This window comes from Crinia signifera, chromosome 4, assembly GCF_055691185.1.
Source record: "Crinia signifera chromosome 4, ASM5569118v1, whole genome shotgun sequence".
Taxonomy (NCBI): Eukaryota; Metazoa; Chordata; class Amphibia; order Anura; family Myobatrachidae; genus Crinia; species Crinia signifera.
In genome coordinates this window covers 299350497-299375627 of record NC_139220.1, presented here as the reverse complement: position 1 = coordinate 299375627, position 25131 = coordinate 299350497, and the positions used below count along the sequence as shown (strand labels likewise).

At 47.7% G+C, this 25131-nt stretch overlaps 1 protein-coding gene across 1 annotated transcript; it reads left to right on the top strand.

Moving 5' to 3' along the window:
• Positions 1-21907, top strand: FARSA (phenylalanyl-tRNA synthetase subunit alpha). Its single transcript, XM_083185180.1, has 13 exons — positions 1-328; positions 4135-4272; positions 7201-7299; positions 7980-8098; positions 12161-12253; positions 12407-12535; positions 14343-14458; positions 14544-14628; positions 15189-15288; positions 15589-15754; positions 18309-18386; positions 18957-19071; positions 21048-21907. Exons 1-13 carry the CDS (start codon positions 176-178, stop codon positions 21151-21153), a joined length of 1497 nt encoding a protein of 498 aa, XP_083041306.1. The 5' UTR covers positions 1-175; the 3' UTR covers positions 21154-21907.
• Positions 21908-25131: the final 3224 nt, after the last annotated feature.

Sequence of the window (25131 nt, the reverse complement as noted above, 5' to 3'; positions counted from 1 at the left end):
ACGTCTCGTTCGTGTACGGCCAAGGAGAAATAGCGTGGCTATGACTGACGCATGCGCAGAGCGAAGGACAGTGGTGTGGCGCAAGGCAGTAGAATTAGATTTGAGAAATCCGGCGCATGCGCTAAGAGGAGACCTGACCTGGCCACGACGCATGCGCAGAGAATAAGCCGGCAACATGGCGGATAACTCAGTGTCAGAAGCTCTGCTCCAGAGACTGCAGCAGAATGGCGAGTGCGGTGGCCTTGACAGCCTGGAGTTGGCAGGGGTCCTGGGTGTGGACCATCAGCAGGTGGTGGGGGCAGTGAAGAGCTTGCATTCCCTGGGAGAGGTGAGACCATCTGGGTGGCAGAGGCTGATGCAATAGCGCAGTACATAAAGTAGCCATGTGGCTTCCAGCAGTTGTGGAACTTCATGGCCCAGCATGTCCCTGTAGCCGCAGGCAAGCAGTGGGGCCTGTCCTTCCCAAATCATCATCCCTTTCATTGTCTACTGTATATTTCTAATTTCACCTAAATGTATTATTAGTAAGTGGGCCGCCTCGGTGTACTGGTGCCGGACAGTGGGCCGCCTCGGTGTACTGGTGCTGGACAGTGTGTCACCCTGCTGTACCGGTGGCGGACAGTGCTGCTGATGGACACTGGGCTGCCCCGTGTGTCTGTCATAGCTAAATGCAGAGAAAAGTCATTCTGATTTCCTCTGCCTCAGGGATGAACTGTGCCATCTTCTGAAATAGACAATCTGAAACCAACTGGACACCAATTATGGACACCTATCTCTGTACTGCTTCTCCATCCACTACTGCCACTTCTCCAAAGGGAGAAGTCGTAGCCTATCCCTCTTGAGCCAGGGTTGCATGCGGTATACCGCAAGCAGTCTTTTTTGCATGCAATCCCACTCCTCACTATGGGATCCGATGGATCCTTGGTGCAGCAGTGACTATCTCTAGCTCTGATCTGATGCGCACAGGGCCACAGATCGGAATCCGAGGTTAAACACATGCCATTTGGGCCCTTTTCATATGATACCTAGATGAACATGGAGCCTGACCACTTGTCATCCAGGTTGGCTCAGTAAGCTGCGAGTGCCGGGACGAAGACCTGCCTGTCCGCATAACCATGGCAACGCCTAGCGGTTTCATTGGGACACCCATGGTCCTGCGCTGCAAACGGCCCGGCGAGAGTGTAACTGTCCCCGGTCTTTCGCTGACAGGGTTTGCACATGTGCAGAAATGGGGCAGGGGCTGAATTCGGATAATTGCAAGTGATCCTGAATAGGCCCATTGGTTCAATGTGGCTGCTGAATTGAGGGCAGTCAGGGTGTTGAACTTGTAAAGGGTGGGGTCACTACATGAGATCATGGTTTTTATATGCTTCTCTATCTTGTATGGTGGTGAACTTCTGTCATTCCAGGGGTAAGGTTGTTTTGAGGAAGCTTCTCACTTTCTAAGAACCAGATGCACTAAGCTTCAAAAAGTGATAAAATGGAGAGTGATAAACCGCCAGCCAATCAGCTCCTACCTGTCATGTCACAGACTGTGTTTGAAGAATGTCAGGCAGGAGCTGATTGGTTGTTTTTCACTCTCCAATGTATCACTTTTGAAGCTTAGTGCATCTGGCCCTGTATCAGTGACCCAACGGTCTCTGAGACAGGAGGAGGAAGAAGAAAGGGCCCTGCCCATGAGACTAATAGGGCCTACACACGTGCCGATATTAAGGCATTTTCGAAGCGACTTTGCTTAGTTTGGCAAAGTTGCTTAGAAAATGCCCCTGTGTGTGTAGGGGCTATAGCGACAGCAATGCCCTCTCCAATCTGTCCTCAATGCTGCAGCAAGGCTTTTCTTCCTCTCCCGCTGCTCTAATTCTGCCACTCCCCTTCAACAAAATCTGCACTGGCTCCCATTCCCCTACAGAATCCTCTTCAAACACCTCACACTCACATACAGGGCCATCTCTAATTCCATTGCTCCATAAATCTCTAACCTCATCTCCATTCATAAACCCTCCCGCCCTCTACGGTCGGCTGACGACTGTCATGTCTCCTCCACCCTGATCACTGCTTCCCATGCTAGAGTACAGGACTTTGCCCGTGCTGCACCCCTTCAGTGGAACGCACTCCCTCGCTCCATTAGACTCTCCCCGACCTTGCAAAGCTTCAAACGGGCACTGAAAACTCACCTATTCATCAAAGCGTACCCTTCCACTGCATAAACCAGCTGGTTCTCCGACCCCTTGCCTGTTTACATCCTGCTATCTAACCACCACCCACTTGCTTGCACCTCTTGTAATCTGTCTGTCTCCCCTTCCTACTAGATTGTAAGTTCCTCTGAGTAGGGCCCTCTTCCCTCCTGTTGTCTAAGCCCTCTTCTCTTCACACGTCACTCACAGCTCTCCTTTACTCCAACACTCAGTGACCATCTTAGCCCGCATACTCATCTCCATCATTGTACTCCTATATATGTTATTTATTCAATGTTATGCCAAGTTTTGTCTCCCTGTATTGTTCCTTTGTACGGCGCTGCAAAACACTTGTGGCGCCTTATAAATAAAATTATAATGATAATAATAAAATGCGCGTCCCCGTCAGAGATTGATGAGCAGTGTCCATCAATATCGGCATCGCCAGTGTTCTCAGAACACAGAGCTGTGGGCTGTCAGCTCTGTGTTTGGCGACATAGAGGATGATTCAGATTTGATCAGATGGGGCCGAATTCGGACCAGTTCTGATGGTAGGGGGTCTGTGCAGACGAACGGCTTTGGTGAGTTTCACACATGCCGAGCTGTTTGCTCCAGAGGAGGGGAACACTCAGTGTTTTGTGGACATCCTCCTTTGTGGAACACGGGCAGGTGGCTGATATCACATGACATCAGCGCCAGCCCCCTTTTTGGCGAGTGGCGGTGGAAATAAGTTGGTTTTCACTGACTTTTATTACTGAAGGGTAGATAAATCATTCAATGGTTGTGTGAGGAGATGGGTCCTCGCATTTTACTGAGGGGGTGCTGGGTGGCTTGCGGGGCGGTGCCTAAGCGAAAGCTTAGGGAGTGAGTCTGAATCAGGCCCTTTTTGCTCAGTGGTGGAGTGAACTGGCCAGTTGGACTGGTCCATGAGAGGTGGATGGAGATTTAGGAGGAGACCTGACTGGTTCTCATGTGTGTTGGGTGCTTGCACAATAATACCACTTTTACACCAGAATACCGGGTAGGACCCGGGAAATCGAACACGGGAAATTGCCAGGGCATGCCCTGCCTCAGACCCCATTTACACTGCAATTCAATCCGGGTTATTCCTGGGTAAGGCCCTTTCACACTGAAAACGGATCAGCCCTGTCTTTCCTTGCTGATGTCATTAAAAATGGACCTTTGGGCTGTTTGAGATGAGGTCACAAGACAGGGAAAAGGAAGGGAGTGGGTTCTGCTCCCAGCATTGCAGCAAAGATGGCAGACGGAGTAGCTGTGTTACAGTTTGTGCTGTACTTTTCAGCAATTGAGAGTTTGAAGCAGCTTCTCACCCTGTGCTACTTGCTTCACACTTGGAGGAGGAGAGCACAATTCTTGGCTGAGAGGTCTAGATCTCGACACCAATATTTGTGCCGAAGGAGAGAGCGTGGTAACGCTGCTGCTACATGCGCCCTGTGCGGGTCTCCAGCAGATGACATCATCTGCCAGAGCTGCAGAAGCACCAATCAGCTCTTCGCGCCCCTCTACCCACCAAATAACCTGGATAATGACCATTTACACCACCCGAGCCCCGGATAAGCCCCGTGTCCGACCCTGAACATTTGCCGGGTCAGATTCCCGGGGAACAGTACCCGTGTTATTTTTTTTCAGCCCATTTACACCATGCCCTGCCCCGGACTGGAGTGGCAATATCCCGGGTCCAACCTCTGGTGTAAAAGGGGTATAAGAAATAAATCCGAAAGAATAGATACAGGCCCACATAAGGAACTCCCATGACTTCCAGTGTTACCTTTCAGGACTCGGCAGCAAGGTGTCATAGCTTCCGATTCTGCTACTCCAAAACCCTATATAATGTGTGTCCTGTGAGGATACGTGTTACCGTGCTCTGGTGAGACGTTTCTGCAGCGTGAACTCCGTATCCCAGAGCTCTCCTCACCTGCCGTGGTCTTTGTCTTTGCAGATCATTGAGGCAGAGCAGCGGTCCAGCAAGAGATGGGAACTGAGCCCAGAAGGGCAGGAGATTGCCCAGGAGGGGAGTCAGGAGGCCAGAGTATATTACAGCTTGCCCAAGGAGGGGCTGGCGCAGGGCGAGCTCATGGTGAGTTGGTCATCTCTTCTATGACCCTATGCAAAGTGCCGTTTTGGTTGTATTAAAATGTCGCCCAGACACCTTGAAAGCTGGCGTTATGTACGCTCAGCCTAGTGCAGCTATACAATAATAATATTATAAGCGCTGACTGACTACGCTAACTGCGTTATGCAGTTAGCGTAGTCAGTCAGCGCTTATTACAGTGTGTGGGAACCATTGACCATTTTAACCTGCCTGACATGACAGGTGTGAATGCTGTCTAACTACGTAAGCTCCGGCTGGCCGCGAACGGGAGGGAACACGATGCTGATACTGACAGAGACGCTTGACTAACTATGTAACCTCCGGCTGGCCGCGAACGGGAGGGAACACGACGCTGATACTGACAGGGACGCCTGACTAACTGTAAGCTCCGGCTGGCCGCGAACGTGAGGGAACACAACGCTGATACTGACAGGGACGCCTGACTAACTATGTAAGCTCCGGCTGGCCGCGAACGGGCGGGAACACAACGCTGATACTGACAGGGACGCCTGACTAACTACGTAAGCTCCAGCTGGCCGCGAACGGGAGGGAACACGATGCTTATACTGACAGGGACGCCTGACTAACTGTAAGCTCAGGCTGGCCGCGAACGGGCGGGAACACGACGCTGATACTGACAGGGACGCTTGACTAACTGTAAGCTCAGGCTGGCCGCGAACGGGAGGGAACACGACGCTGATACTGACAGGGATGGAACACGACGCTGATACTGACAGGGACGCCTGACTAACTATGTAAGCTCCGTCTGGCCGCGAACGGGCGGGAACACGACGCTGATACTGACAGGGACGCTGACTACGCTGGCCCCGGGAACACTACGCTGATTCTGACAGGGACGCTACGCTAACTACGTAACTGCCGCCGTGAAACTACACAAGCACCTTTTCTGGCAATATTATGATCGTGCTATCTTCTGCGTTTCATGACCTATAGAAGTCCTGACTATTACCCCTGTCACACATGCAGCTGAATCCTGGGTTTCTGCATGTGAAGGAGCATCAGCCGGGCATTTCTGCAAACTAGCCCCAGGTTCCAGACCCTGCTCTTTACCAGGGTCGGGGCTGAGACCATTGTGTGGACTGTTTTCATGTACAGAGTGAATAGAAACTTCCAATGTTACATTTTAGATTTGCACCAATTACTCTTATCTAAAGGGATTTTAAATGTGTTTTCTAATATGATGTAACTGGCCGGTGTTTCTCAGCTGGGTTTCTTTAATCATGCTGAGGTAAGTGAGTCTATTGGGCCAGTAATGATCACTCCTGCTTCTACACAGGCAGCCTGAAAACATGACCTGTTCTGTGTCCTCCTGACAGGAAGGAAGGAATTGTCTCTCTCTAGACAGTTAAACAGTGAATGAAACCCTTGGAGGTGTGATCCCATCCACCAGCATAGAAGCAAAATATATATAAAACAAATGTGTTCTGTCCAAAATATGTGTTTATCCTGTGCCATGGAGCACTTACCATAGATACAAAGTAAAATGGTGCATGAGGGAAGGGGGGTTATTCTGATTCACTCGGAAAGGCACAATCACTCTCTAATGGACAAAACCATGTGCACAGAGAGTTAGATTTGGGTGGGGGGGGGGGGGGTGCTTCAAACTGATATCTATATTGCAGTGTAAAAATAAAGCAGCCACTACTTACCCTGCACGGAAACAATAAAACACTAAAACACCCAAATATGACTCTCTCTGCACATGTTACATCAGCGCCACCTGCAGTGCACATGGTTTTGTCCATTAGAGAGTGATTGTGCCTTTCCGAGTGAATCAAAGTAACCCCCTTGGTGTAGATATAGCAACTTGCTGGGTGCCTGGAACATCCAAGACTTATGGTAAGTGGCCAACGATGAAATGGCTAGCCATCTTTGGTTTCATCAACCAATGGTCATCCCTGTTTTTTTTTACAAACTGGCCCATGGGCCAATCAGAATCTGGGGGTGGGGCTTCAGATGTTAGGGACCTGAGTTATGCGCATGACCTGGCACACTGAAAAGAAAAAACAGCTTGATTATTCGATGGAGGGAAACCATCTTCTATGGCACCCCCAACCGATTGAACCATTTTATGAATCATCGATGGCCATCTCTATCCTGTAGACTTGTCCGTTTGTGGGAATACTGGACACCATTCTATTTTCTTTCCACCGTGGTCATGTATTCTGGTTACATAAGAGAACTATTTGGTGGATGAGGAAAGAAGTCCCGTGCTTAGGAACGTCTGTCTCTGCATTGTGTAAGGGTGTGTCGTGTCCCCCCCCCCCCTCTCGTACTTATTAAAGTATTCAGTACACAATATGCATGTTTTCTATCTGGGCAGCAATGAGCAGGTACATAAAATCTGGCCTGCAGCTTCCAAGGATTACCAGGGAGATGTACTATGCCTTGGAGAAAGAGGGAGACTGCCAAATTTCATTTAGGAGCTAATTGTTTGGTAGTTTTCCCCTCCAATTTAATCCTTCTCCATTTTCCTGTAAAAATGACAATAGTTGAACGCTCCCTCTACAAATGCTGACTCCTACTGTGGACGGAGATCTGTGTCAACACTAATAGGAGATGGAGGATGTGATTGGTTATGAGACTCTTGCTTGGTTCTTCTTGTGCATAATGAGCCATTATACCAGTCGTGGGCATTAAGCGTCTCTAAAGCAGTTGAGGAACTACACATCCCAGCATTCATTGCCTTAGATTTACTATATGGCCATGCTGAAACTGATGCAAGGCATGCTGGGATGTGTAGTTCATCAACAGCTGGAGGGCTGCTTATTGCCCACCCCTGCATTATATGCACAGCATGTAGTATCTATTATTGCCTGCATTGTGATATATATTCTATGCCTCATTACACTGTATTTGTTATACTAATCGTTGTTATTATTATTCTGACAGAAACTACCCGTAGCAAAGATTGGTTTCAGTAAGGCGATGTCTAATCGCTGGATCCGGCTGGACAAATCAGCAGAAGGGGGACCACGGGTTTTCCGAGCAGTAAGTGGTAACTTCTTTAGTGCATCTCGCACGTAACTTATGTATGTTACCCAGGGTTCATGGACATCACTTAATGAATTCTGTATACACACAAAAAATCTTGTGCAACGATCTCCCCTCCCCCCCAAACCCCTAACAGCTTTGTTTCCCTTCTCTTCTCCATTCTTTATCCTGGTTTGTTGTCATTCTATGTCACCAGTTACTACCCAGTGATGCTGCTCTGGGCCATCCTATTGTTACTCTGGCTTGTTATTGGCATTCTGTTTATTGTTCTATACTTTCAGCTGAATGGCGCTAATGTATAGTGAATGTAGTGGGTCCATAGCGGCAGTGAGAATCCTGATTGCACTCAGTTGAGGCCGTGTGACTGCGTGATGCCATGGTGATTGGCAGCATGGTATATACATTGTATACAGACATGCCCTAATCTGCATTGGGAGAATGGTCTGTTACTCAGGAGTGGTTTCAGGTTAAGGAATCTTTCCATAGACCGCAGCGAGAGCATCGCCCTTACGTTGCCCAGGTGATGCTGACCTAGTGGCTTGGACCAGAGCTGGTGAAAAGAAGCTTCTCCGTTAAATCATCGCCTTACGGAAGGAACCGGAGTGTTGTTGCAGATGTGCTAATGTGTTTTTCTTCTGCTTTACTAACTTTCATGTGCCCCCCCCCCCCCTGCTCAGGTGGACTCCGTGCAGGACACCGTTAAGGAGAAACTACAGCTGGTCCTGCAGGGAAAGGCTGATACGGTGAACGAGAAGGACAAGAACGAGCTGAAAAAGCGGAAACTCCTCAATGAAGTGTAAGTGCTCAAACCAACGCATAGGAACTCTGACCACACTGCTGTATAGTTATTACCCCTTTATATTTGTGTATGGTAAAGATGGCCATCCAAAAACATCGTTTTGTGGGTGTTTTCTCCAACAGGACTCAAGGCGCTTGTTTATATCTTTATATACTTTCTATAATCACATTAGCTCTGGCTCACAATCAAGTTGCCATTGTTGTTGTTCTCTTCCCCATACTCATTTTTATAATGCACAAGATATTTGTAGACCCCACTGATATTCTAATTATAACATGTGAGTTCCGATCACTTCAGTGATCTTTAGAAAGCTTGTACGTTACCTCACAAAATCCAGATAAGTTAAACATAGAAACATAGAATGTGACGGCAGATAAGAACCACTTGGCCCATCTAGTCTGCCCCTTTTTTAAACAAGTTACCTCAAACTATATTTGATCCTTATTTTTTTGTAAGGATATCAATATGCCTATCCCAAGCATGTTTACATTGTTCTACTGTATTTGCCTCTACCACCTCTGATGGGAGACTATTCCACTTATCTACTACTCTTATCTACCCTGACCAAAGTCACTAACGATTTACTATCGGCTAAATCCAAAGGCCTCTTCTCTATCCTCATCCAGCTTGATCTGTCGGCAGCCTTTGACACTGTTGACCACCCTCTCCTGCTCAACACCCTCCGCTCCTTTGGCATCACTGGCACGGTCTTCTCCTGGTTCACCTCATACCTCTCCGATCGCTCCTTCTCCGTCTCCACTCCGAGCTCCTCCTCTCCTACTACCCCGCAGCCAGTCGGTGTTCCCCAAGGGTCAGTCCTTGGCCCTCTCCTCTTCTCCCTCTACACCACTCTGGGCACCCTCATCAGCTCCTATGGTTTTCATTACCACCTTTATGCTGATGATACCCTAATCTATCTCTCCTCCCCCGACCTATCCCCATCACTCCTGTCCAAGGTCTCAGAATGCCTCACGGCCATCTCAGCCTGGATGACCCAACGCTTCCTGAAACTAAACATGGCTAAAACTGAACTTCTAATCTTCCATCCCCCGAACATCCCCTCTTCTCCCACTATCTCCATCAGCATTGGTGAAACCGAGATCACCTCCACCGACCAAACGCGCTGCCTCGGTGTCATCATTGACTCCTCCCTCTCTTTCACCCCCCACATTCGTGCGCTCTCACAGTCTTGCCGCTTTCACCTACGCAACATCTCACGCATCAGACCATTCCTCTCCACTGGCGCGACCAAAATTCTCATTCACTCTCTTGTCATCTCCTGCCTTGACTACTGCAACATCCTTCTCTCTGGGCTACCTCTCACCCGCCTCGCACCTCTCCAAACCATTCTTAACGCTGCCGCTAGGCTCATCTTCCTCTCCCGTCGCTCTACCTCCGCCTCCCCCCCTCTGTCTATCTCTTCACTGGCTCCCCATTCCTTTCCGAGTTCTCTTTAAACTCCTCACCACCACCTACAAGGCTCTCTCCTCCTCCACCGCTCCTTACCTCTCTTCACTGATCTCTATCCACACTCCCTCCCGTCCTCTTCGCTCCATCGCTGACCGCCGACTGACCTCTCACCTAATCACCTCCTCACACTCCCGTGTCCAAGACTATTCTCGCGCTGCACCCCTGCACTGGAACAACCTCCCGCCACCCATCAGGCTTTCTGATTCCCTTACCTCCTTCAAGCGCTCCCTCAAAACCCACTTTTTTCGACTAGCCTATCCCTCCTCCTAACCTCTTTTGATCCTCCTATCCTGCCTCCGTTCCCCTCCGTTCCTACTTATCCTGTTGTTTTTTGTTCGTCCACCCACCTATTTTTAGTATGTTAACTCTTATGAGCAGGGCCCTCCTTCCTCACGTACTCACCCTACCTCTTTACCTCACCTGTGCTCCTGTCCTGTTCTTCCCTTCCTCTACTTCATCTTCAGTCTCCTCGACAATTTCCACACCTACTTCTGAACTGATGCTGATTTTATTTCTACCAGCTATACCCCTATTTATACTGTATTTTTCAACACACCCTGTACGTTACCTCGTAATTTGTTTTTTGTTTGCTATGTACGGCGCTGCGGACACTTTGCGGCGCCTTATAAATAAACGTACTACTACTACTACTCTTTCTGTGAAGTAATTGTTGATATTATACATTGTCATGATGTTTACGAGCAATCAAGCTGCATTGTATATGGTCACAGAACACTGGCATTTAAAGGGTGCATTATCCCTGACTTTGGTCATAGGGCCTCATTCAGAACTGATAGTTGGGTTGCTAATCTTCGGAGCCCAGCTATCAGGTGAACCCCACACGCCAGAGTGAAGACCAATGTCCAGCTAAGTAGCGTGGCAATGGGCTTCCTCCAATCAGGGCCAGTGCTGATGTCAGATGCCCTCCCAGAAAACTCCTGGGTTTTTCTGGATCCTCCCGGAAAACATCCAGAAACCTCCTCTAAAACGCCTGCCGGTGGTCTTCTTGCAAACTGCCAGCGATGAAAAGATATTGCTGGCTTTGTTTTCAGGGGACCTCCCAGGTACCACTCGTTTTCACATTAATCCTTTTTGCAGCCCTGTGAATTGCTCTGAATCGGGGCCCATAGTCTTTACCGGGGGTAGGCTAAAACAATCTATAACATACAGCTGGGGCCCCAGCGCTATGCATCGTACGGAAAGGAACGTTTTATAGGTGACATTCTAAATTGCCAGCTCTTCTGGTCACACTTCCGCTCTGCTCTGGTGTTTAAGCAATATTGCCATACAGTGGCCAGAAAATGTTTTCACCCTCTTTGTACGTTTTTACATAATTATCATCTTAAATGATGAAATAGCGAATTCATTTGTTGTAAATTTGCACTTGTGCCAAGCAGTTCACATTTAGGCCAAAAAGTCTTCGTCAGTGAGAAGGAATATGGTCATTGTCACCATTTATTTATTTTATTTATTTTTTAAATGTGTTTATTTGCAAAGATTTCATGAACTTTCATTGAATGTCCGTTGACGTTCATGATGAAGCTTTTTCTTGGCAATAAATTAATTGTTGGCAATACATTTATTGTTGGTCTTATCGCAGACAGCGGTGCTTATTAATAAAGTATTTAAAATGCTTTAATTATGGAGAGGTGGTCATCACTTAATTGTTACCTATGAGGATTCCTGATTGTGTCAGCAATTTAATGATTATATACACACACACACGCAACGGCAGATTGGCCATTATATCTTTACACCGATTAATGTAACCATGTAATGCATGTCTCGCTGTCCCCTGTGATCTGCAGCACATAAGATGGTACAATGCAAACATGAATCAAATTAGAATGAATACTTTGCAATCTCTGGCAGAACACGATCACTTCTCATAAGGGAGCCAGTGGGGGCTATAAGTATCTTAACATTATTACATGGCTATGCAGGCTTCTGCTTTGCATAAATCCGAGTTCAAAATGAATACCTATGTTGAATATAGAGTGTGTCTCTCCTCTAACAGTGTCTGCATTCTCTATTTTGTACACCAGGGGGCATCATGATGCCTGTTCTGCTTTCATTTATAGAAACTGAAACTCGCTCGATATTACATACTGTAAAGCCACCTGACTCTCTCTCGATCAGCAAACGTCCTGTATCAGAGCTAGATCATTTTAAAAATAACTACTAAGTGATGACTGAAGCTTAAGTTATTATGTTTAAGAGGAGGCTCGATATGCCCGAAGGTCGACTTGGCCAAGGTTGTCATAAGGTTTTTTGTCAAGTATTTCATGCTCTTTCTTCTACTACGGCGTGGTGGGAGAATATATGCAGAGTGTAGCGAGACACCATGCCCGAAGCATGGCGTGCACATTGGCGCACTCTTTGTGTCCATGTTGACTGTGTCGGCATTCTGGATGTCGACCTTTTGACTGTCAAACGTGCCCAGGTCGACCTAATGTCCCTGTTGACCTAACCCCATGTTGACCTTGATGCATGTCGACCCCATGACCCATACCTGTGGAAAGTCTGTAATATAACTGCGCGTATAGTCAGGGGGGGAGAGTGATTTGTAGATTTGTGTTTTTGTTTTAGGATTATAAAAACCTACTGGGTAACGAAGGGCAGTGACTTCAGCACCAGTATAACCAAGCAGGAGACTGACCTTACACCAGAAATGATCGCCAGGTAACTCCCCGATTCATCGTGTGTGTGTATGTGGTGTTTGTCGTGTTTGTCCCTGCACTCTTGACATTTTTGGATATCTGATGTTTTTGTATATTCTTATGTTTGCCTTTTGTCCGCCTCCCATTTCTCTCATTTCTTTTCTCTCACTCCCAGCGGGTCCTGGAGGGATAAGAAATTCAAGGCCTACAATTTCAATGCGTTGGGAGTGATGCCGGAGTGCGGGCACCTGCACCCACTGCTGAAAGTCCGCACGCAGTTCCGACAGATATTCCTGGAAATGGGGTGAGCACAATGTTACAATTTATTAGAGTACGGTATTGCTCATATAAATGCTACATATGTATCTGTGTTGTGAACTGATCTGTATCTTGCATTAGTTGGGGGACACAGGGTGATGAGTATATGCTCTGCCTTTCGGATACTGGAAAGGGGCCGGGTATACTTCTTCTCAAAACAGTGTGGAAAGTCATTAATCCAACTTGTAATTAAAATGTGTGTAAGTCAGATCAACATGAGTTCAGTAGGGACGGGAGACTCTGCATTTTTGCCGCAGTCCCTGCTGTACTCTGCACCAAAGCTAAGGTTACTTGGAAGTCAAGAGAGGAACTAGAGTGGTGACCGTTGTACTGGGAGATGGGTGACTTCACGGCCCTGTCTAAGTTGATATTCTAGCTTGTGTTCCAGCCTGTAGCGTTCCTGGATGAGCTTAGACTCCAGTGCTTACAGAAGTGATATTGAATGTTTTTGCTGCACGCTGTCTATACTGGTGTCATGGGGACGTCCTGCCTGGATGTCCTGTGATTGGGACCGCATTCTTGGTTACGGCGTAGTCTCCTTACACCTTGCTTTCTTACCTAGGTAATAATCCTCATCTGATTGATCAACCTCTGCAAGTCTAGGCCTAGGGTTGTTCTTTTCTCCTGTATTGATAGTGTTTGGTCATTGCATTTCATTTAGGAGTGACTCTGGGCAAGTTATTGGGTTTTGTTTGATATGATCTATTACCTTCAGTTTGACACCAAGTGGTAGGGTCATGGCGCTGTGGTGACATCACTTGCAGGTCCTAGGCCTAATAGCTGCGACAATTGGGATGCCCATTTTATAGACCTCCAGGTGGCCATCCTCGTCCAAGGTAAGAAGATCATTCTGTAGTACAGTTGGGTGTCTCACTCATGGTGGGTGTAGACCAGTGATTTTCAACCTTTTTACCTTGTGGCACACTAAATTAAATTTTAAAATTCCCATGGCACAACATGAGATCCCCACAGGGCAAAACACATTGACCACCACAGGAAAAAACAAACCTATTGGCTCCCATATAAAAAAAACAATCACACTGTTCCCCACAGGTAGCAAAAATAAAATACATTGGCCCTTTACATGAAAAGAAGAGACCAGTAAATAACAGTTGAACTAGTGGTGGCTGTAAACTGGTTTGGCCATCTCTAGATCTGGGGGCACACTTGAGAACTGCACAAGGCACACTAGTGTGCCACGGCACAGTGGTTGAAAAACACTGGTGTAGACTGTGCATTCAGGGCCTAATTGTCCAATCTGCTTTTTATGCGTGAAGCAGTCTATGCCATTTTCCATGCTGATCACCCAGCGTATGGCCCAGAGCACAAGGGGGTGATGCCCACACCTCCAGAATCCTTTCTTAAAGCAGCATCTGCCTTCCATTCGAATCAGGAGATTGGGCTCTGCTCCTGTTGCGAGTGTCCCTTCCATCCTCAGGAGGTGCCTTCTTCACTTGATGAAGGTAGCTGCTGATGGGACAAGTCCTCTCCTAGTCTTGGTCCCTTCCTATTGGTTCTGCTGTAGATGCAGGTCCGCTACTAAGGCGGTGCAGGGCTTCCCCCAAGGTCTGTATTTAATGTGAATAGATGCCATGCACTTGTACACTGCATCTATTCTCGTGGCGTCAGCAAGACAGTGGGTATACTGTTCAAGCAGGGCACCATTAAAGGGGCAGGGTGCATTTTGCCCCATTAGGGGAGGTAGGCCAAACCTATGGTCCTGTGTACCCCATTAATGTGAAGTACAAAACTATGTTCTGCGAATGGAGGCTACATTTATAATATCTGCTCAGATTCACAGAGATGCCCACAAATAACTTCATTGAGAGCTCGTTCTGGAACTTTGATGCCTTGTTCCAACCTCAGCAGCATCCGGCCAGAGATCAGCATGACACCTTCTTCATGCAGGGTCAGTGCCGCCTTCTCCTATGTGTCCCCATGTGATATAACATGTATGTATAGTATATGTAACGGTTACTGATGCCTTCATTCAGATCCAGCCATGGCATCCGAGTTTCCTATGGATTATCTAGAGCGGGTGAAGAAAGTTCATTCGGAAGGAGGATACGGCTCTCAGGGGTGAGATGTGTGTGTCCCTTCTAACGGGCATGATCAGTGTCCTGAGACAATTTCCTCTTCTGTACTAGCAGGCCATTCCTCCCTACACATCTCACTGCTGCCCCCTGTGGTGGGAGGGACAGACCCCACGTCACATAGCACCCTCCTGCCTGTGTCACCCTGGGGTGGGAGGGACAGACCCCATGTCACATAGCTCCCTCCTGTCTGTGTCACCCTGTGGTGGGAGGGACAGACCTCATGTCACATAGCTCCCTCCTGCCTGTGTCACCCTGTGGTGGGAGGGACAGACCCCACGTCACATAGCTCCCTCCTGTCTGTGTCACCCTGCAGTGGAAGGGACAGACCCCATGTCACATAGCTCCCTCCTGCCTGTGTCACCCTGTGGTGGGAGGGACAGGCCCATGTCACATAGCTCCCTCCTGTCTGTGTCACCCTGTGGTGGGAGGGACAGGCCCATGTCACATCCCTCCCACCACAGGGTGACATACAGCAGGGAGCTAAGTTGTCTGCAGCTGTCACACGTTTCTCTGCTTACATATCTGCTTATTGCCCCTGTGCAGGTATAAGTATGACTGGAGTATTAATGAGGCCAAGAAGAACCTTCTGCGGACACACACCACGGCGGTCAGCGCTCGGATGCTGTACAAACTCGCTCAGCAGGTAAATACAAGTGCCGCAGCCTCACTTTACCTTCATTACTTCATTATAGTAGGGGTTAGTCTGTTGAATTCGGACTGTTGCGGTATGTAGCACTAATATATATAGGAAGATATTATTCCATCCCTCTATCCATAATCTCGTTTTAAACGTCCCTGGCACCTGTGGGTGTAGATACGTGAATGCAATCGGTGAGAGTGAGTGTGGCGTAGTCTTTTGTGCTCCTATAAGGCCACCACTGCTGCTGATTTATTTTCTCCTTGGTGTGTGGGTTTATCGTATTTTCCTTATGCTGTCCCCCAGGAGTTCACACCGGTGAAGTATTTCTCCATTGACCGTGTGTTTAGGAATGAGTCACTGGATGCCACCCATCTGGCAGAGTTCCACCAGATAGAAGGTGTAGTGGCGGACTACGGCCTTACTCTCGGAGACCTCATGGGCGTTCTGAAGGAGTTCTTCAATAAACTGGGTACGTGGTAAAGAAGCTGAGGGAGTGTTACTGGTGTCTTTAGCCTGTAGTTAGCATGCAATTAGGGTTAAGCTGGACATACATTTACAGATCCGTTGTCAGATTGGGCTGGTTGGAACAAAAACCTGGTAATATCTGAGTGACAGTTTTTGGCAGTTTTCCAGCATTTCAAAGCAAATGGTCAACTGTCATTTGCTCTCATCCATTACCAGGTTTTTGTTCCAACCAGCCCAATCTGACAATCAGATGTATGGCAGCCTTTAGGCTGTTATTAGTGCTAGACTGTGCTTGACCTGCAATCCAGAGTAAAGGTGCCCATACACAGTGCGATGAACTCCGTGCTTTTAGTACTAGCATAGCATAGCATCTAGTGCAAAAAGCATACAATGTGCTACACTACACCATCGTGCTTTTTGTGTTAGATATGATGCAATCTAGTACTAAAAGCACGGGCTGCACAGACTTTATGGGATGTCCCATTTCCGTTCCATGTTATGCCGCCAAAGACGGATGGTATTTTGAGCAATAAGATGGTGGATTGGGTACTCTCTCAGATGGTATGAGTGTTCCCATAGATAGTTACCATGCTGCCAGACGTATTAATCACAAAGGTTCCCTTGATAAAGCTGTACTTTAGACGGCGAAACACGTCAGGAGAACCAGTGGACCCAGACTTGTTTCACCTTTGTGTCACCATGGACCCAAACCAGTCTGCCCCCTGCCTTTATTGGACTTTATTTATGGTAACGATCTGTGGGAACACTCATACCGTCTGAGTGAGTACCCAATCCTCCATCTTATTGCTCAAAATACCATCCGTCTTTGGCGGCATAACATGGAACGGGACACCATCAGTGACTTTTTAAAATCTGCATCATGTCCACTGTCCTCACAGCAACTGCCGTTCTTTCTGTCTAATAAAGTACGGATTTGTCCGCGCTATAGATACCTGTTTGAGCGAAGGGGGCTGCGGGGCTAGAGTGTGTCCACACTCTTGAGGTATTGTAGAGTATGGGGGTGGCCCTGCGCTCACCTTCTGATATGTGTGTAGTACTAATCCCAGAATGGAGTGATTACACTGTTTAAAAATAAAGATTGCAACAAGGGACTGAAGATAGAACAAGTGGTTTTATTTAACCAAAAATGAGTGCAGTCATGATAGTAACCATGAATGTAGTCCAGGAAATAAACAATATAGTGTGTCCCAAATACTGCAGAGGAGCAGTGAGTAAGGTCCAGTGATAGAACTCTCACAGTATCCACTGTGTCTGCTATAGCACTGGTGTAGCTCCGTTAATGGGATAGGTGCAGTGCAGGGTATTAGGTCACAAAATATTGAGTAGTGGGGACAGAGAGCAAAACATACTGGGTGGGCCGGGTGCAGAGAATTATGTGTCCAGTGGTAGGTGTATGAATGGCACCAGGGGCTGGCGTCCCAAAAACCCCTAGTGGTACACTATACACTTACCTACAGATTGTCCACACTGAAGTCCCTGATCGGTCCCCCGCAGTCAGTCCTCTACAATGAAATGTTAAGCTGCGTCTGCCTTCCGTGCAGCACGCCAGCCAGAGTCCTCACACTGCTGCTACAGATTCACAGGAGACTCCCGGGTCAGCGCTGTGACGCGTACCCCGGAAGTAGCCTGTAGCCGGAGCTTGTGTGCGCTCGACTCTCCTCCGCTCGGAGAGGAGACTTGATGGTGTGATGTGGTTGTAGCAAATGGTGTCCAACGCGTTTCGGCCGTGTCCCGGCCTTTTTCAAGGATGATGCAATCTAGTACTAAAAGCACGGGCTGCACAGACTTTATGTGCTGTGCAATGGGATGTCCCATTTCCGTTCCATGTTATGCCGCCAAAGACGGATGGTATTTTGAGCAATAAGATGGTGGATTGGGTACTCTCTCAGATGGTATGAGTGTTCCCATAGATAGTTACCATGCTGCCAGACGTATTAATCACAAAGGTTCCCTTGATAAAGCTGTACTTTAGATGGCGAAACACGTCAGGAGAACCAGTGGACCCAGACTTGTTTCACCTTTGTGTCACCATGGACCCGAACCAGTCCGCCCCCTGCCTTTATTGGACTTTATTTATGGTAACGATCTGTGGGAACACTCATACCGTCTGAGTGAGTACCCAATCCTCCATCTTATTGCTCAAAATACCACCCGTCTTTGGCGGCATAACATGGAACGGGACACCATCAGTGACTTTTTCAAATCTGGATCATGTCCACTTTCCTCACAGCAACCGTCCCAGTCTTTCTGTCTAGGTAGTGGTGTTTTATATCTGTTGAGAACTAGGCGGAATATTTGCCCGTAGACCTTCACAGCTGATTGTAGGGATCTCCTTTCTCTTGGTATTCTGATGCGCGATCCCCAGATGGGAATGCAGCACACACAGGGCAGATGCGCAGCTACCATTACACAACCTCTAACATAACCTAACTGCTTAGAAGGCACGGAGGTCACACTGGTTTTGTAATTGGCGTAATGCTGCGATTTGGCAGAGACGTCGAACTTCATTTTAAAGTGTAATCTCCCTTTTCTTTTAGGAATCGATAAACTGCGTTTCAAGCCTGCGTATAATCCTTACACAGAACCGAGCATGGAGGTTTTCAGCTACCACGAAGGTCAGCAGTCCCACAATGCATCATGCTGTTCCCAAACACCTGCTGACAGAGGCAGAAGTACACAATGCAATAAGGGCTTGCAGAATCTCTCTGTATTATGGATAGAACAGAACATGTGTTACCATATTGTACCCACAAATACATAAGCTTAAGGACAGTGGAATCCTTTCCCACGGAGCGCACACGTGGAGAGGCAGGTTATATAACGCACATATGTTTCTCCTCCCATATGTATGAAATAATCATCTCCTGTGTATCCCCCTGATGGACTGAGGCAATACCTCCACTCGCTGCTAATTGGGGTTTTAAAGACTGTTGCGTAATACAAAGCGGCTTACAGGAAATGACAGTCTGAAATCTCGGGATCCCTCTCTGAATAAACACAGCAAGATGGGGGCTTGCGTTGGTAAATCCCCCCAAATTGATTTGTAAGAAGGCTTCATCTAGGAAGCAGCTTGCTAGCTATGGCAAGGAAAGCAATCCTCCTCCAGTGCAGTGCACAGAGAGCACGTGTTGTTGCTATTAATAGGCCTACGTTGGGGTCTGGTTATTATTGTGTGATACTTACAGGTTTGAAGAAGTGGGTGGAAGTCGGGAATTCGGGAGTCTTCCGGCCAGAAATGCTGCTGCCCATGGGCCTTCCGGAGGGCGTTTCTGTCATCGCCTGGGGTCTCTCGCTGGAGAGGTGAGCCGCAGGATGCTAATTCATAAATTGTCGTAATACCAATAAATACTCATCACGTCTCACATTTTAATATATTGCCAGAGCGATTCCCGGAGCTTATGATCACTGTGACTGCAAAACTATTCACACAGCTAAAGGTCCAGGGGCCCATTTATCACGTCATGTTTACAGCTGATTCCCCCTACAAAATGTATGTAGGAAAGAACGCAGCAGGAATCTCCGATATGATGCGGCAATCCCTCCTGCATCGCCCATAGGTTTCTATGGGAGATATGATGCTGCCTGATGTACCAATATATGTAATGTTAAGCATTCTGGATATCTGGTCCCGCAGCTACCGCCATTCTGAGATGGCTGTAGCCTATGGGCTGCGCACCGCACTGCCTGGACGTGCGGTCAGCCGGGAGTCAGCGCAGGTCGCAGGGGCGGCTCCTGACTCTACTGTAGGGACATCCACTCAACTGTTAGTTAGGATCGTATAGTGCAATGTGATCCTTGACGATAAGGTCCCACATAGATCGCATTGTATCCTTAGAAAATGGGCCCCCAAATAGCCTTTTACCAGTGAACCGATGTCCCAGGTATCTACTGGGCTGATGTGAAATAAAAGGGGATCGTGTTTTGTAGATCACTTTGGTGGGCTGACATTTAAAGTAGAAGGGGCTGTACTGGGTTAATCCCAGGAGTGAGAGGAAGAGCGGCGGGGGCCCTGCACTGAGGCAATTCTGAGTCTTAAGGGTATGATGGAGAGGGGGGTGTATGGGGGGAGAGTTAATATGTGAAGAAGGATGATTAAGAAGAGTCTCAGACGATGATCCGTTTTCTCCAATTTTTAAATGTATTTTTCCGAGTCCCGGTGAATTCCATCACTGTAATACAGCTGGTGTAAATGTGCTCTGTAATGAATTACAGTAGTGAGTGCGTTATGCCCTGTAATACACATGTTGTATTGACATCACTTGTGTATAATAATCCACGTTGGATTATGACTGTATTATGGCGATACACGTGTGGTGTATTTAATGGCCCTCGCTGAGAGCACTGGCAGCTACAGACAGATGGGCGGATTACTCGTCATTGTTTGCACCCTGGGCAGCCCAGCTAGTGATTAGCTTTTCCAGTTCTAAGCTCTGCAGAATGATCCCTTCTAATGTCAATGTTCCCTCAGCCGTGTGCTCCGGGTGCTGGGCAGCATGTCATACAGAACGGAGCTTATTGCATCATTTATTATTTAAAAATATGCGTGACTATTTATAAATGGAGGATAATCAGCGGTGCAAGTAATGGGAGGGAGGGGCAGTCGGCGGCACCAGTAATGGGAGGAGGGGCAGTCGGCGGCGCCAGTAATGAGAGGAGGGGCAGTCAGCGGCACCAGTAATGGGAGGAGGGGCAGTTGGCGGCACTAGTAATGGGAGGAGGGCAGATGGTGGCACATGTAATAATTTATGTACATGATATATAAATGCTAGCTAGATTGGTTGTACTTTATTGCTATAGAGAAGGATTAGTACATACACTTCCTCACCTTTTCACTCCTCTGTTGCCCCCTCGGTTATCAGCTAAGACATAAGATGCCGTATTATATCAGTGGCTTCAGTCTGCAGTATAGTTTGTCGCTCCCACCCAGTTCTTGTGCAGTGGTTCTGTTTCCGAGCGTAGGTTCCCCAGCCACGCATGGGTAACATGCTCGGTTACATTTGGGCCTGTTGGTTTCCAAATACACCGATTAGCTTGTGTTCTACCTGGGGGAGATTTGCTGGATGGAGCAGGTTGGCGTCCAGTTCTTAATGACCAACCCTACCGTGGCAGGGCCTTTAGCCCAATGTTTCTGTGTTCCACAGTAGATTATAGAAGAAAATAATTATATGTGAGCCACAGAAAACTTGTTTTCACACAGATTTGCATTAACGCTTTCTGCGTATCCACAAACTAGACCAGATACTCCGCTAACGACCTAGATTTTGTCTTCCTTCCAGGCCGACGATGATAAAGTACGGGATTAATAACATCCGAGAGCTGGTGGGACATAAAGTCAACCTGCAGATGGTTTACGATAGTCCTATATGCCGCCTGGACTCGTAACAACCAGCGGAGCCGTGAAGAGACTGCAAGGAGAGATGGTTTGGACTCTGTATCAGTACACCTGAGGAACTAACAAGAGACCGTGGCGGTGATTTGGCCTGTGAAGGCGTTACGGACATCTGTGATCACTCTGTGCTGCGTTTGTAGCATCGATACTAACTTTTTGTACTTTTCCCTAAACACATCGTCGATGTACTGAGACATCCAGGCATTTACAGTGTAATATATCTCTTTCTGCAGCCAGGATTCTAGACCACTGTAATGTATCCACATCTATTTCTACATGACTCATGAGCGTAAAGAAAGTATCACTGACTTCTTTCTGAATCTCAATTTTAAGAGTCTGCTCCTGGAAATAATACATTTTTTAAATCTGGCTTGTAGTGTCCGACTATGGCGCACAGAATATTTATTTATAATATATATATGCTATACTGTCAACTTTTTGTATCGATGATGTTTTTGTTTCCTGGTGGCAGAATTATTGGTGTGAAAGTGGGGCTGGTGTGTCCGTGGGGGAGGCGTATCAGTCGCAGTAAAGGTGGAGGGATCGGCTCCTAGCTGCCCTTTATCAAGCACCTTCTATAAAATGACAGAAGCTGATTCCCTACTATCGGGAGATTCTCCACCTGTCCTCGTTAGATTAGATACATCTCCCCACTCCACAAAAGGGAATATTGCAAGTGTCGGTGTAGCTTTACAACCGCTCCATTACTGTGCAGACCAATGGAAATAAAGGGGCCGTTTGCTAGTACGTGTTTGGTTTCTATATGTGTGTTATTAAAGCAATGCAATGTTAGCATTGGTATGAAACGTGGTGAATATTGGTCAATCAGCTCCTAACTGCCATGTTACAGGCTGGGTTTGAAAAATGACAGGTAGGAGCTGATTGGCTGGCTGTTTATCACTCACATGGCCCTAACAGTCCAGGTCTTCGTGGTGATCCAGGCGGGATATGGCCAAAATACTAATACTAAAATACAAATTAAGTCACCTGTGCTCAAGTACAGCTATCCTTAAAATTTTGGACTGCTAGAGGGTAAATTTACTAAAGCCTCTTTAAAAGTGGGGATGTTGCCCATAGCAACCAATCCGATGCTATCATTTCTGCATTGCATCTTAGAAAATGATAGACAGAATCTGATTGGTTGCTATGGGTAAAATCACCTCTTTAAATTTTTGGAAACTGTAGTAAATTTACCTACCCCCCCCCCCCCCCCCCCCCCCCCCAGCAGACCAAGTTTAAGGCTAGCTGTACCTGAGTACAGGTGACTTAATTAGTACCTCTTATTTTGACCTAACCACCTGTGATCATGCATAGATGTCACTAATACCTGGACTGTTAGGGCCATGTGAGGACCAATATTGGGCTGCACTACACAGTAATATAACCTACAGATATAAATCTCACATACGAATAGAGTTTCCCAAACTCTTCAGCTCCCTGACAGTGCAGGCTAAAAAGGCAAAAGCTCACTTATTTGTTGCCCGTGAATGACTCTGACATGCCCAGTGCATAAAGGTGTACATCAGTGGTGTCAAACTCATGGCCCTCCAGCTGTTGTGGAACTACACGTCCCAGCATGCCCGGCCAGAGATTTTATATAATGGCTTGCTACAATTGTGGCAGGTCATGCTGGGACGTGTAGTTCCACAAAAGCTGGAGCACAGTAGGGCTGCATTATAAACATATAGAAGCACACTGCTGGGGTCATGGGGTCAATTGATGTGCAGTCCATTTGGATTCTCTGGTTCCCTCCCACTCTCCAAGACCTACTGCTAGATCTGGATAAATCTTTTCCTAAAAGACTTCGCTATCATTAACCATGTGGACATTGATAACACTGGAAATGTTTTTACATTTATTGCATTTTATAAAAATGACAAAAACAACTTCAAACAAGTATCGGCAAATGAAGGAGCTTCACCAGCTCGGGTGTGAAAGACTGTACATGGACTTCACCAACTCAAGTCTGATGACATTGCTTAGTGGTTACAGATCATCAGGGTTCAGTTTGATTACCTGGCATTCACAATATGGACGAGCATTGGCAGACAGTCAAAGTACTGACATGTTCCAAGTGCTGACATTTAACGGTTTAGGTTGTCTAGGGCAGTGATTCTCAACCTCGGTCCTCACGTACTCCCAACAGTTCAAGCTTGAAAAGTGATCAAACTGAGTGATAAACCACCAGCCAATCAGCTCCTACCTGTCATGTCACAGGCTGGGTTTGAAAAACGACAGGTAGGAGCTGATTGGCTGGTGGTTTATCACTCTCCATTTTATCATTTTTCAAGGCTTCGTACACCCTGCCCAGAATCACAAGTGAAATAATTGGCTCCACCTGTGGATCTTTTAAACTGTCAGTCAATATTGAGTTCACCTGTGCACCTGCCAGGTGATCTGTAAAACATGAACTGTTGGGGACCGAGGTTGCGAACCCCTGATCTAGGTCAACATGGACACTGTGTATCGCTGCGCTCGCCATGCTTTGGGCACACTATTATAATCTAACGCTATGCCCACTTGGATCCTTAAGTAAGAACAAGTCTGTGTCAAAAAAAAAATATATGTAAAACCCCACGTGGACCTTTTTCACTGTCTGCCAATGGCTGTCGGTATATTGACTGCATCCCAATTATCAGCATGGTACAAATGGCAGTAAGGGCCTATGGGGCAGATGTATTAAGCCTTAACAAGAGATAAATGCAAGGGTGATAAGGAGAGATAAACGTCCAGCCAATCAGCTCCTTACTGACTTTTTTCAAACACAGCCTGTAACATGGTAGTTAAGATGTGATTGGCTGGATGTTTATCTCTCTTTAGCACCCTTGGATTTATCTCTTGTTAAGGTTTAATACATCTGCCCCATTGTCTCAAGATAAGTTTATAAAAACAATCTTATTCGGTACTTGTTTCCTAGCACGGCCACACCGATTAAGATCGGGGTGGTCGTGCTGAAAAAAATCGGGTCGATCGCATCGCATGCGATTTGGTCGCATGCGATGCGATCGACGCGACCGACCGATTTTTGACCCGATTTTTTCATTAAATCCAATGTAAATTGGGTCCCTGGGACCCAATTTTACATTGGATTGAATGAAAAAAATTCCAAACCCCCCCAAATTGAAGTGCGTACACAGCGCCCCACGATAGACGGCAACCCGAAGCGTGGCGAGCGCAGCGAGCCCGCGAGGGGCGGCGGTACGCGTCCTCCGACCTTTTCATGCCCTACTATCCACTAGGGCGTGGAGTGAGAATAGAATAGTGTGGCGAGCGCAGCGAGCCACCGAGCCCGAAGCGTGGCGAGTGGACGCGGATACCTTCACAGGTAATCGCGTCCCTTCGCGGGCTTCACAGGTGTCCGCGTCGCCACGGACACCTGTGAAGCCCGCGAAGGGACGCGTTTACCTGTGAAGGTATCCGCGTCCCCTCGCTGGGCTCGCTGCGCTCGCCACACTATTCTATTCTCACTCCACGCCCTAGTGGATAGTAGGGCATGAAAAGGTCGGAGGACGCGTACCGCCGCCCCTCGCGGGCTCGCTGCGCTCGCCACGCTTGCCAAGCGTGGCGAGCGGCGGCGGTACGCGTCCTCCGACCTTTTCATGCCCTACTATCCACTAGGGCGTGGAGTGAGAATAGAATAGTGTGGCGAGCGCAGCGAGCCACCGAGCCCGAAGCGTGGCGAGCGGACGCGGATACCTTCACAGGTAATCGCGTCCCTTCGCGGGCTTCACAGGTGTCCGCGTCGCCACGGACACCTGTGAAGCCCGCGAAGGGACGCGTTTACCTGTGAAGGTATCCGCGTCCCCTCGCTGGGCTCGCTGCGCTCGCCACACTATTCTATTCTCACTCCACGCCCTAGTGGATAGTAGGGCATGAAAAGGTCGGAGGACGCGTACCGCCGCCCCTCGCGGGCTCGCTGCGCTCGCCACGCTTCGGGTTGCCGTCTATCGTGGGGCGACGACGGGGACATT